This window comes from Rhinopithecus roxellana, chromosome 13, assembly GCF_007565055.1.
Source record: "Rhinopithecus roxellana isolate Shanxi Qingling chromosome 13, ASM756505v1, whole genome shotgun sequence".
Classification (NCBI taxonomy): domain Eukaryota; kingdom Metazoa; phylum Chordata; class Mammalia; order Primates; family Cercopithecidae; genus Rhinopithecus; species Rhinopithecus roxellana.
The window spans coordinates 100608623-100622488 of NC_044561.1; the positions used below are offsets into that span (position 1 = coordinate 100608623).

General features: G+C 43.3%; 1 protein-coding gene across 9 annotated transcripts in view; it reads right to left on the reverse strand.

Annotated features, from left to right (window-relative positions):
* The window catches only part of PTPRA (protein tyrosine phosphatase receptor type A), a 161611-nt gene that overhangs the window by 35740 nt on the left and 112005 nt on the right, over positions 1 to 13866 (reverse strand). For all 9 annotated transcript variants that reach the window (XM_030915912.1, XM_030915910.1, XM_030915906.1 and 6 more), the window contains 3 exons: positions 12654 to 12738; positions 11404 to 11477; positions 11029 to 11165 (listed from right to left, as the gene is read on the reverse strand). In XM_030915912.1, the coding sequence (XP_030771772.1) occupies positions 11029 to 11165; positions 11404 to 11477; positions 12654 to 12738 (296 nt within the window). The remainder of the gene's footprint in view (positions 1 to 11028; positions 11166 to 11403; positions 11478 to 12653; positions 12739 to 13866) is intronic.

Sequence of the window (13866 nt, forward strand, 5' to 3'; positions counted from 1 at the left end):
GTTTCCACTTACACATGGATCTGCTTCTGGGCTCTTTATTTCATTCCATTGGTCGATCTGTCTATCCCAGTGCCAATACAGAACTGTCTTAATTACTAAAATTTTATAATCTCTTTATATCTGGTAAGGCAGGTCTCCTCACCTTGTTCTTCTTCTTCAGGAATGTCTTGGCTATTCTTGAATCTTTTCTCCTCCATATAAATTTTAGAATCAGCTTGTCAAGTTCCACAAAAAACCTGTTGGGATTTTTATTGGAATTGCATTGAATCTATATATATTGGGGGAGAATTGACATCTTTACAAAATTTAGCTTCCTAATCCATTGATCCTATCTCTTCACTAATTTAAGCTATTTTCCTTTAATGTCTTCAAACATTTTAATAATTTTCTCTAAATTGTTAAACCCATTCCTGGGTACTTTACATTTGGATGCTATTGTAATTGGCACCTTTTAAAAGGTACTATCAGGTTTTTTGTTTGTGGCCTATGTATAGAAATGCATTAAATTTTTATGCTGCTTCTGTATCTAGCAACCTTGCAAAAATAACTTATTAATTCTATAATATGATGAATCTGTGGGTTTTTCTGAAGACAATATCTGGTCTGTGAAAAATTTATATTTTGTCCCTTCCTTTGCAATCCTTATACCTTTCTTTTCTTGCCTAGATCTCCAGTACAGGTCTGAATCTCATTCACTTTTAAGTTTGAATCTCCTTTTAATACTCTCACCCAACAGTCACCAGTGCCTGAACACTGCAGTGACGGGAAATTTACTACCTTCCAAGGTAGGTCTTGGAACAGTTCTGTTTATAACGACCCAATACCCAGATACACAATTTCTTCTGCATTTCCCTTATAGTAAGCAATGTAAAACCCAGATGTTAGCAGGCATCTTCTTTGCCCCTTGCAAAGCCCAAACTCCCAACTCTCTGGACAGTGGAATTCCAAAGCCCTTGTCACAGTTCCTGCTAATTCCTACAGGACTTTGGCTCTGATTCACTTATTTTGGGACAACTCATCAATGTAGAAGCGATTTCACCCATCTTAACTCAGGTGCCACACTCAGTCCCATCACTAGATGACACACACATGTCTTCTTCATCTGGCAATCTAAGAGATGTGGGGTCCTGAGGAAGGTCACATCTCACATTGCACAGATTCTGACTATTTCACTGGCTTCACCTCTTTCCCTCTTTTCTTTCTCTCCTATCCCATATCCCATTCCTCTCAGGAGCTAAGCCTTTTTTTTTTTTTTTTTCTTTTGAGACAGAGTCTCCCTCTGGTAGCCAGGAGGCTGGAGTGCAGTGCTGTGATCACTGTAGCTCACTGTAGCTCCCGTAGATCTATAGAGTGAGCACTATAGCTCACACTGTAGCCTCCAAATGCTGGGCTCCAGGTGTTGGGCTCAAATGATTCTCCCACCTCAGCCCCCTGAGTAGCTAGAACTACAGGCATGTGCCATCACGCCTCGCTAATTAAAAAAATTTTTTTTGTAGAGATAAGGTCTTGCTACATTGCCTAGGCTGGTCTTAAACTCCTAGCCTCAATCAATCTTCCCGCATTGGCTTCCCAAAGTGCTAGGAGATTACAGGCATGAACAACTGCACCCACCCAGGAGTTAACCCAATTTTATCTTTTTGTTTCTTTTTAAACCTTGATAATGCCTTAAGGATCTCAATTTTCCCTGAAAATGGGGGCTTCTGAGTGGTTTTTCAAAGTATTTCTTTTAAATAAATTCAAAGATTCCTAGAAAGACAAATGCTGGTGAATAAAAAAGCTCCAGCTTGTAATTAGGATGAAAGCCAAAGCCTAGAACTTCTAAGCAGGTGGGCATTCACAGAAATGCTACAGTCTCCTTTCAGCCTGTCACATATCTGAAAACAGTTGTCATGTCCTATGTGTGTTGTTCCTTTAGTTATTCACCCCCATGGTCGAGTTTCTCTCCAGAATAACATGCCATTTGGTGATACCCCTTTTTACAGCGACCTGACCACAAGACCCCTGACACAGTTCAAACTAGGCATAGCAACTTCTTTATTCTAGATGTTATATATCCATTGAAGCAAACTAAGTCCATTATATTTCCCATATTTAAAAAAAATCTGCTTTAAAAATATTATAAAAAGAATATGCTTGTTTTAAGTTAAATAATTTAGTAGAAAATAAAGTTCCCTATTATGTCTCTCCTCTCTTCCAGTCTCCTTGCAGGCAGCCACTGTTGACAATTTGTAGTCTTTCAGACTTAAAAAAAAAAAGCATTAACATACCCAAACATACAGATATACATATTTTTGAAAACAAAAACGAAATTATCCCACGTTTTCTCACATAACAATACGACTTAGAGATCTATGTGAACACATTTATTTTAATGATAGTACAGAATATCATAATGAGTATAAGAAATCATCTGGCCATTCTATTTGACAGATACTTACTTTATCTTCTTTGCTATCATAAATAATGCTGTCATAAACATCCTTGTACAAATATATATTTGTACAATAAGGGTTTTTAAGAATCTCAGAAGCTTGGTCAGACAACTCAAACATTAAGATACTGATTGGTACTGCCAAAATCATCCCTCTAATGCAATACCAATTTAAACTCCCCCACCTGTGTGTTAGTCTCTGCAGCCCCATACTTTTGTCCACAATTGATATAAATCTTATTAAATTTTCAAATCTGATAGGTCCAAAATAATGGTTGGCTTTAATCTGCATTTCCCTGATTACCAGATATAGTAGATCTTCTTTTCCTATCTTTATAGACCATTTGTATTTCTTCTGTAAATTGCCAATTTCTTGACTGGATTGTTTACCTTTTACTCACAGGTTTGTATATTCTGGAGCATTCTTTGTCTACCTATGGCAAACAGATTCTCCCAGTTGGCCACTTTTTTATGGTATCATTTGTCACAAAGATATTTCAAATTTTAATATATTTACTATCTTTCAAACTTTTCCATTCTGGCATCTAAATCTTACTGTAAGTAGCTTAGAAAGGCCTTCCCCATCTGATGGTTATTAAAAATATTATTCTATGACAGTAGACACAAATTGGTTTGTTTGCCCTATGTGCTATTTCTCCTCTTCCCTCCCAGGGCTGACTGATCCAAGCACAGTCATCCTGACTCATACTGGGCCAATCAGATTCTCTCCCAGGATTCTGAAAACTAGGAAGAAGCAGGGGCTTTCCTAGAAGGGACCCAAAGCCACCAAGGTAGGGTCGGGCTCTACCTGAGGCTTGGTACTCCAACTTATCTTCTGATTCTGCCAGCTCTGCCAGTGTCTTCCCAAATCAATAGTTCTGTTTGTTTTTTGCTTAATTTAGTTGAGTTGACTTCTCTTGCTTTTAACTAGGGAGCTTAACTGATTTAGCAATTACTATCAGAGTGGGTTGTAGTTGAGAGACTGCTGGGGGAAATGTGGGTGATGTTACTGGGTTCAGATGGAAGGAAAGAAACTGTCAACCATTGCCAGGATGGGAAAGAGCAAGCTGCTCATAGTTCATAGCTGCACAACTACTATTTCAGTTATTGCCTGCAATTACCTGTGATGTGTTCAAGCTGGTGGTAAAGGAGTAGGGGTGTCCCAATTAAAAGGAGAGAGGAAATGTTGAAACCAAGGAGTAGGATTACTTTTGACAATATTAGAGAACAAAACAAGAAACATCCCAGCTCCAATATCAAATGCTCACCTCGAAATGAAAACCCAAGACTCAAGGCCTTTACATTACTATGTATGTATTTTGCTAAATTAAATGTTAAGATTTCCAAATTGTGCTAGTTGCTGAATTTTAATGCCACAGAATTCACATCTTTCCTGGGTTGCTCATGAGAAAGATAAGGCTTTAAGTGAGACAACAGAAATGATGATAAAAGAGAGGACCCGAAGAAAGCTAATTTCGAAAAATCTCTATTATGCTCTCTACTGCATCTTGCTGTCATGATGAAAACTGCCCCACAACCCAGCCTGCATTGCTCACACATTACCAGAATGCAACCATAACATGACCTGAGGGTAAAATATATAAATAAGCAGAAAAGTAAAATGCTGGCCAGGCACAGTAGCTCATGCATGTAATCCCAGCACTCTGGGAGACCAAGGCGGGATGACTGCTTGAGATCAGGAGTTCAAGACCAGCCTGGGCAATACAGCAAGACTCCCGACTCTACAGGAGAGAAAAAAAAATAAAGAGCTAACAAATACCCAGAAGAAACTATAGGAATTTCACTGAGCTGGATCATTAAAAATGATAGGAACAACTGTTGATACAGATTTTGGAGATGTTATAACAAAGAAGGGAGAGTATGACTTTTGGTTAAAGCCAAATCTTTTTCTTTTCCTTTTTGAGATGGAGTCTCGTTCTGTCCCCCAGGCTGGAGAGCAATGGTGCAATCTTGGCTCACTGCAATCTCCGCCTCCCGGGTTCACGCCATTCTCCTGCCTCAGCCTGCCGAGTAGCTGGGATTACTGGCACTCGCCACCACGCCTGGCTAATTTTTGTATTTTTAGTAGAGACGTGGTTTCAGCATGTTGGTCAGGATGGTCTCAAACTCCTGACCTCAAGTGATCTGCCTGCCTCAGCCTTCCAAAGTTCTGGGATTACAGGCATGAACCACTGTGTCCGGCCTGGATAAAACCAAATTTCTGATTATGGTATGGTCAAAAGAACTTCTGCAGGTAGTGTAACAGCTCAGGTAACTGGCCATGGTTTTAATGTTGAGCTAGGCTGGCCAGTGGAAACCTGGACTGAACGCTAGATTTAGTGAGGTGATAATGAAAAGCCAGAAAATCCTTGGCACAAAGTAGAGGAGACCAGAGTGGCATATGGACTCTAAAGGCTCAGCTTTCTACTGACACCTTCGGTATGCACTTGATGGGATCCATAACACATGCCTTGCTGAGGCTGTACACTGGTGAAGAAAGCACTGGAATCTTTCAGAAGTACTTTCCTGGCTGTCCTCAGCAGAGTGAGATGCTAGTGGAAGGGACTGCTTCTAAATGGGATTCTTGATCTAAGTGGGCTAGAAAGACTATTGGAGACCATGATCAGATGTTTATGGCTGTGAATAATTCATTGTGAAGCTCCCGGTAATGGAAATGGAAAGTAACTTTCCAGGTCAGTTTAGGCAGACTACTAGACTACCATGCTAGAGAGAGGGCCCCCTCATCCAACTCGTAGGCCTGGGTCATTTCAGACCCAGAACTCTTCAATAACAGGGAGGACAGGCATCTGTAAGGAGGAACCCTGCCACAGTACATTAACACACATATATTATAAACCTCCCTCCTCATCTTTTCCTAATAATCTGCAGATATTTGCCATGGTAACTGTACTAGGCAAAGGGAAATGCATCTTTTGGGGTCTGCTAGGTTCTGGCCTTGAGGTAACTAATTCCTAGGAACTCAGAACATTGCTAAGATATGCTGATTAGAAGGGAGCCTTTGCAGGCCAGGTGATGGAAGGAGTTTTGGCCCGAGGTGGCTTCACATTAGGACCTATTGTCTATCTAATCTATCTTATCTATCTGTCTGTCTTTCAGGGCCTCCAAAAGGGAGGGAAAGAAACTAGTTGCTCCTGACTCTGTGAAGTTGGCTAGATCTCCCTCTCTGCCACCTTGATTTTCAATAACATTGGCCATTAGGTGATGCCCAAAGACACACAGATTCCCTAGCCCACTGGATAAGAACTATCACAGAAAGAGCAAATGGAAGCTCCCAGAGCAGTGATCTCTTTACCAAAAGGCAAAGTCTCCATGTGAACTGCAGGATCTTAAGTGCTACAGAAGACTTTGCAGATTTGCAGTTACTTTTCCAGACGTACTCTACTTCCTGCAGATTAACCTATAACTCCTGGTACCTATACTACTGCTAGGGGTAAGTGTATGTTCTTTATAAGTTGTGTGGACTACTTGAAGCAGTTTTTCTTGCTCATGGCAAGAAAGCCTCAGTGATAAATCATCTTGACCTTTCTGTGTTGTGATCTGGTTCACTGAGATTTTGTCTGTTTCACAGGACATTACCTTGACAACTATGCTAATGACTTCAATGTGAGACACAGAAGAGTGGGAAGTTATGTATCTTAGATGTACATGTTAGACATAAAAATACAGTGGCCTGCCACCTCAGCCGAATTTTCTGAAGGTAAAAGGCCTGCAGCACGTCAGGGTACCTCCTCCAACATAAAGGACAACTTGCTGCCCCTTGCCCCATCACCCCTCTCCTGCTAACGAAGAGGAGCAATGCTTGCTGGGCCATTTTGAGTTTAGTTTTGGAGACAGCAAATACGTTATGCTTGCATCCAACTCTGATCTCTCAATTTAATCCATCTAATCCATCTAATCAATCTACCTACCTACCTACCTACCTAGAGACAAGGTCTCACTCTGTCACACAGGCTTCAGTGCAGTAGTGCAATCACAGCTCACTGCAGCCTCAAACTCCTAGGCTCAAGCAATACTCCCACCTCAGCCTCCCAAGTAGCTGGAACTATGGGTGCACACCACCATGCCCAGCTAATTTTTTGAAGAGGCAGGCTTTCGCCATGTTGCCCAGGCTGGTCTTGAGCTCCTGGACTCAAAGTGACCTGCCTGCCTCATCTCCCAAAGTGCTAGGATTAAAGGCATGAGCCACTGTGCCCAGCCTCTGACCAACTGATTGAGTGATCTGAAAAGAGATGGTACTCCTGCTGATCCAGGCCACAGAGAAATAAGCTCTGGTAGATTGTATGGAGTTCTAAAGTGTTTGTAGTAAGGTAAACAGAAAAATCGTAATGAAAAACCCTAAAATATGGAAATAAGACCATGATCCTATTGGCAAGACCATGCTCCTAGCCTAGTACTGGGCTCTAAGGTAGAAACTGTAAGCCTGATCACAGATACAGGTATCCAAATGACTTCAACTCCCCATCATAAACTAGGTTTTTGTTTGTTTGTTTTTTCTTTTTTTGAGGCAGAGTTTTGCTCTTGTCACCCAGGCTAGAGTGCAATGGCGTGGTCTTGGCTCACTGCAACCTCTGTCTCCCGGGTTCAAGTGATTCTCCTGCCCCAACCTCCCAAGTAGCTGCGATTACAGGCATTTGCCACTACGCCTGGCTAATTTTTGTATTTTTAGTAGAGACAGGGGTTTCACCATGTTGGCCAGGCTGGTCTTGAACTTCTGACCTCAGCCACCCAAAGTGCAGGGATTACAGGCGTGAGCCACCGGGCCGGTCTCGTAAACTAGGTATTATGTGATCCAATCAGCCATAGATTTGAACATGCCCAGCAGAATCCCATTATCAGCTGGAAGTGATTGCTATAAAATGCCTACCACACAACCCACTGCTGCAATAGATACTTCTGACTTCCTATTGATATCAACAGTTAACTGAAAAAGAAAAAGTCTGGCCTGGTATATAAATTGCTTGGTGAGACATGCTGGAAGCATGCTTCCCATGCTGGAAGTAGACTGCTATGGGGTATATTACTTAAGTGATGGCTTTCAATGTGTATAAAAAGGAAATCCTCCTAATGAAGAGAACTTCAAGCAAATTATCACACTACTTATTTCACTGGAGGTCAGGATCTAAACCAATCGCTGGGTAGTAGATAACTAGAACAAGAAAGGAAATATTTATGTTCCATGTGAATGCTCACCAGATGGCACTCATTGCTAGAAACCCAGGTGATGATGGTCAGCCCTTTCCCTCACTACCCTAGTGCCGGCCCAGTGAGCTCCTGAACACGGTTGCCATGGTAGCACAGCAAATGGCTCTCACCACAATATCTATCTGAATTTACCTATCATGCCTCCAGGAATACCATCACCATCCAGGGATTTACTGAAATATCTTATCATGGGGTCTCAGGGAATATTACCTCCAAACAAATAATTTGTTTCATGCTTACGTAAATTTAATGTTATGGAAAAAGAAAAACTAATTTGACAGAAAAAAGTATAGTAATGGGATCACATACCTCATCACCCAGAAGCAGTTGGTATTATAGATTACAAAACAGTATAATGCCTAGCACAGATCCAGCTATGGTACTGAGGCTGGAGGGCTGTCTTGTGAGATGTGGTAAATTTTTTTTTTTTTTTTTTGAGACGGAGTTTCACTCTTGTCACCCAGGCTGGTGTGCAATGGTGCTCACTGCAACCTCTGCCTCCCGAGTTCAAGCAATTCTCCTGCCTCAGCCTTCCAAGCAGCTGGGATTACAGGCGCGTGCCACCACACCTGGCTAATTTTTGTATTTTAAGTAGAGATGGGATTGCGCCATGTTAGCCAGGCTGGTCTTGAACTCCTGGCTTCAGGTTATCTACCTGCCTTGGCCTCCCAAAGTGCTGGGATTACAGGTATGAGCTACTGTGCCCGGCAGGATGTGGTACATCTTATCAATCAACAATGAACATTAAATGGTGCTATTTTTCCAATAGCCCCCCAAAAAGGTCCAAGCTATTCTGTTAACTCTTGCTTGGTAAATGGTCTCCCACTTCAACTCTTGCCTCTCCCTTTTATCTATTCTCTATATTGTAGTCAGTGATTTTCTCAAAATGCAAATCTGACATCACCCACCACTCCCCTTAAGCCCTTCAGTTGTGGAGCAGATATGAATGGTGACTCGTTGACCCAATAACCATTCCTCCTTTACTAGACCTCCTATTCTGTGAGGTTCCATATCCCACATGAATATCTAAAAAAATATATTTTTTTGAGATAGGGTCTGGCTCTGTTGTCCAGGCTGGGGTGCAGTAGAGTGAATATGACTCACTGCAACCTCCACCCCTGGGCTCAAGAGATACTCCCACCTCATCTCCCATGTAGCTAAGACTGCAGGAGTGTACCATTATGCTCAGTTAATTTTTGTTATTTTTGTTGTTGTCGTTGTTGTAGAGACGGGGTTTCACCGTGTTGCCCAGGCTGGTTTTGAACTCCTGTGCTCAAGGCAATCTGCCTGCCTCAGTCTCTCAAAGTGTTGGGATTATAGATGTGAGCCAGCGTGCCTGGCCTTGACCCAGGAATAATCTGGACTAGTCTCAGCCAGCCACAGTAATCTTATTTTCTCCCTTGCTCACGACAGGTTTACGAAGGAGCATGTGACAAGAGAAGTCACCAGAAGCTTTTGGGAAAATTTTTCCCACTGATAAAAAAAGAGTCAGCCTATAAGGCAAAGCTGATACATGGCTTAGTGGAAACGTATGAAGGAAACTGACGGTTTAGCAGTGCCTCAGCTGATGTATTTACCAACTCTGGAACTGCTCCTCTGTGTCCTTAAATCCATCTCCCACTTCCTAGTCATGACCACTTTAGGTCAATCTATTAGCACTTCTGATATTAACACCTGTAACCCCTAACTGTATTCCCTGCAACTATTCTGGTCTGCCCATGGGCTATTCTCCTTACAGAAGCCAGAGTCATATATATATATATATATATATATATATATATATATATATATATATCTCTTTTTTTTTTTTTTTTTTTTTGAGACAAAGTCTTACTCTATCGCCCAGGCTGGAGTATAGTGGCACGATCTCAGCTCACTGCAAGCTTCGCCTCCAGGGTTCACGCCATTCTCCTGCCTCAGCCTCCCGAGTAGCTGGGACTACAGGCACCCGCCACCACGCCCGGTTAATTTTTTGTATTTTTAGTAGAGATGGGGTTTCAACGTGTTAGCCAGGACGGTCTCAATCTCCTGACCTTGTGATCCGCCCGCCTTGGCCTCCCAAAGTGCTAAGGATTACAGATGTGAGCCACCGTGCCTGGCTGAGTTATTTTTTCAAGATGTAAATCTAGCTGCTCTATGGCTTGCCACTTCTCTCATGACTATCTGCAAGGTCTGTGGTCTGGCCAGCCATCTTTCAGTTTCACCTCTAATCCTCCTTTGAAGCTCGGCTCTTCAGCTGCACACAGCCCTGTTGTGTTCTGGATGTGCCCTCCCTCAGCACACTCACTCCTGACAATTTGCTCCTGCTATTTCCAGTGCCCAGAAGGCTCCCTACTGCCCTTTCCTCGCACCCCTTGCCTATGATTAGGTATCAGTTAAAATATCATTTATTCGAGGAAGCTCTTCTTTTGTTTTTTTGAGATGGAGTCTTGCTGTGTTGCCAGGCCAGAGTGCAGTGGTGCAACCTTGGCTCACTGCAACTTCCGCCTCCCGGGTTCAAGCAATTCTCCTGCCTCAGCCTCCTGAGTAGCTGGGACTACAGGTGCATGCCACCACGCCCAGCTAATTTTTGTACTTTTAGTAGAGACAGGGTTTCACCAAGTTGGCCAGGATGGTCTCGATCTCTTGCCCTCGTGATCCGCCCACCTCGGCCTCCCAAAGTGCTGGGACTACAGGTGTTGAGTCACCGTGCCGGCCAGAAGCTCTTCTGATCTGGGATCAGAACTGGTAGGCTAGGATCACCAACTGGTAGTTTACAAACGTATTCTGCTTCCTTGTGGGAATTATAAAAAAATACTAATCTAAATATTCAAGATGAGAACTGTGCTCTGTAGTCTCCCATGGTTCTCATTTCCCACACTGATCTATCCTACTGTCTACTTTAAACACTGACACCCCTGCTCTAGACTCAAAAAGACAACCTCTTAATATGGATGCCTACAAATATGCGCCAGTCCTTCACGTGCTACACTGCTGTTTGAACTTACAGTTATTTTTGTTCTTGTTTGTGGGGTTTCCCTCCTGGACAGTGAGTTAATTGAGAGTAGGGACTGGACCTGTTTCTGCTCCTCATCATATCACTGGCAACTAGAATACCACCTGACACATATTAGATGCTTGCTACGTATTTATTAAACAAAAGAAGTAAGAGATGTGATGATGAATGAATGGATGGGTAGATTAGGAGGTGAGGCAAATCTTACTTCATTTCCAATCGATGATCATACAGGGAGTCAGATAAACTTGGTAAAACATTTCTCACCTCTTAAACATTAAAAGCCCATTTTTTACTTCATGACTCCAAAGGTCTGAAAGGTCTGACCTTAGGTCTGTCTTCTTCCCTGCTGATACACCAGTCTCAACAAAATACTCACGTTGAATTCCTCCCTGAAGAGCTTATTGTCGTCTGCCATTCTCCGGTTAATTTCCTCTTCCAGCTTGTCCACGGGCAGGGGTGGGTACTTCCTGTTGGTGCTTGGGGATCTGGCCAGAAGTGGCACACTCTGGGGCTCTGCAGTACACAAGGGAGAAGGTCAGTCAGGTGCCCTGAAGACCTAGCCCCTTTTCTGCAGGCTAAACTGGGGGTTCTACCTCATGGACCAGGCCTGTAAAAAGTAGGACTGTTCTCTTCAAAAATCTTTTTTTTTTCCTCTTTTTATTGTCTTGTTCTTTTAAAAGGATGGAGAAACTCCTAATTTCTTGATTTCCTTCCTTGTGAAGGTTCCCCATGACATTAAGGAATGCCTTACCCACATCCTCAGTGCGGCCGTTGGATAAGCGGAAAGAATTGGAATGGCTCCCAGCTTGCTTGTATTTCTTAAACCTAATGAGAAAATGATCACAGTGAAGAATGAAGCACAGAGGCAGGAGAGGCAAATCACAGCTCTGTATTCCTGCTCATCAATTCAGCCTTTCTAAATCTCCTTTAAAAATAATCGGGCTTTTTTAGAGACAGGTCATGCACACTCTGAGGCAGCAGCATGCTGGGGCGACCAAGTACCTCGGGATACTCCTGTTTACGCTCAGCACACTGGGACCCAACCAGGGAACCCCAACAGTGTATTGAGGCTCATGTGGCTCACTGGAGAGCACAGCCACACCAGGTGGAGAGAGAGTGAGTGGATAGAATACAGTTGGGGGAGACAGACAATATGTATCAAACAAAAATATTGGTATTTCCTCAGTGTAGCCTGGGAGACCCAGGGAGAAGCCCAGAGCTTTGGACTGGGTGGACACAGTTCTGGCCACAAGTCTCCTGCAGAATGATGGAGACATATGACAAATTATAGGGGGCACACGATTCCCCTCTCTTTATCCCTGCAGAAGAACAGAGGGAGCACAGAATAGGTTAGGCCAAAGATAAGGCAGGGCTAAACCCAATTAGTCAGGGCAGTAGCTTTAGCAGGAAGAGAATAAATGCACCACCCTCTTCTCTCCCTTGGATTCCCCTTCCTTGCTTCTGCTTGAGTGGTAATGTCTAGAGGATCCTGAAAGAAGGTTAGAAAGAGGGATCCTGTAACTCACAACTCACATGCCTCAGCTCAGCATGCCAGGGCCAGGGGTCCCAGAAGGGTTTGGGGACAAACCCCCAACTAGAAATAAAGTAGGCTTTTGTTGAGCATATAATCTTACTGGGGCCCTTTTAGGGGGTGCTTCAACAGGGATAGACCTAAAGATCCTGTAACACCTGTCCCTAATAACAAACTGTGGTTTCTTACTTCAACCTCCAAACTACCATTCTGGGTTTTAGCTTGCACTGGAGTTGGGGGACTGGGCTTGGACAGATGGAAAAAGAGGGAGGGTTTAGGACTTAAGGAAGACTACGTAGAGCTTTTAATTCATTTCTAAGTAGAGCTTCAATTTTAGCACTATCATGTGCCATTCCCCCTCTAACCTATTCATTGTGTATATCCTACTGTCTACTGGACTGTGTGGGTTCACTGGGACACTGGGGTATTGAAACAGAATCTAAGAGAAGGTGAAGTGTTAGTAGGCTCACCTTAACATGTACAAAACTATGATAATAAACACGATCACTAGCAGAGAGGACAGGGCCACCATCACCGCAATAATTGGTGTCTCATCTGAAATCAAGAAAACAGAACAAGTCAATACTGTGTTGCACAATGGAGGGCTTAAGTCAGCCATTCAAGGGAACACCCTGAAGAGGAAGAGCTCATTCAGTCCTTCTGCAGATGCCAGGATATGGAAACAGAGAAGAAAGTGTGAGTGTGCACCTCCCACTGCCATGCCAGGGCTATTGAGGTGAGGCGGGGAGAGAGCATGGGGCCCAGGATGACATGCTCACCCCATCTCTGACTATCATACATTTATTTACTCTGTCTCCCTGCATTAGAATAAAAGCTCTTTAAAGGCAGACAGTTTGTTTTACTCACTGCTATATCCTTTGAGCCTAAAACAGTACTTAGCATGTAAAAAGTATTGGAATATTTGGAGGCATGAACACATCCAATTCTGATGGCAAGCTAGGTATGCAGGGCCAACACTGTACACTCTCTCAGCCTCAGTGGGCTCCATCTAGAGGAAGATGGGAGAGGAAGGGAAAAAGACCATATTCCTATCATAAACCCAAATGGTTTCCTGGCACAGAGAATATTGTTCCTAATTAAAACAAGGAGACAGGTAGGGCACAATGGCTCACGCCTGTAATCCTAGCATTTTAGGAGGACGAAACAGGTGGATTGCTTGAGCCAAGGTATTTGAGACCAGTCTGGACAACAGGGTAAAACTCTATCTCTACTAAAAATTAAAAAAATAGCCGGTGTGGTGATGTGTGCCTATAGTCCCAGCTACTTAGGAGGCTGAGGTAGGAGGATCACTTGAGCCCAGGAGATGGAGGTTACAGTGAGCTGGGACTGTGACACTGCACTCCAGCCTGGGCAACAGAGCAAGACTGTGTCTCAAAACAATCAAATAAACAAGGACAGTTGGGTGTGGCAGCTCATGCCTATCCCAGCACTTTGGGAGGGTGAGGTGGAAGGACTGCTTGAGGCCAGGAATTCGAGACCAGCCAAATAAAAATAAAACAAAACAAGGAGACATTATTAGATCCTGAGCCACCATGTAACAAAACTGCTGGGTGCTTTTTTTCCCCCCTCTTTCCACACCCTGCTCCCTTAGTCACCTTTTGCCAGGACCCCAACCATGGCAACATCTGGCTTGAAGACATGGCAATCCCACCTCATTTCACA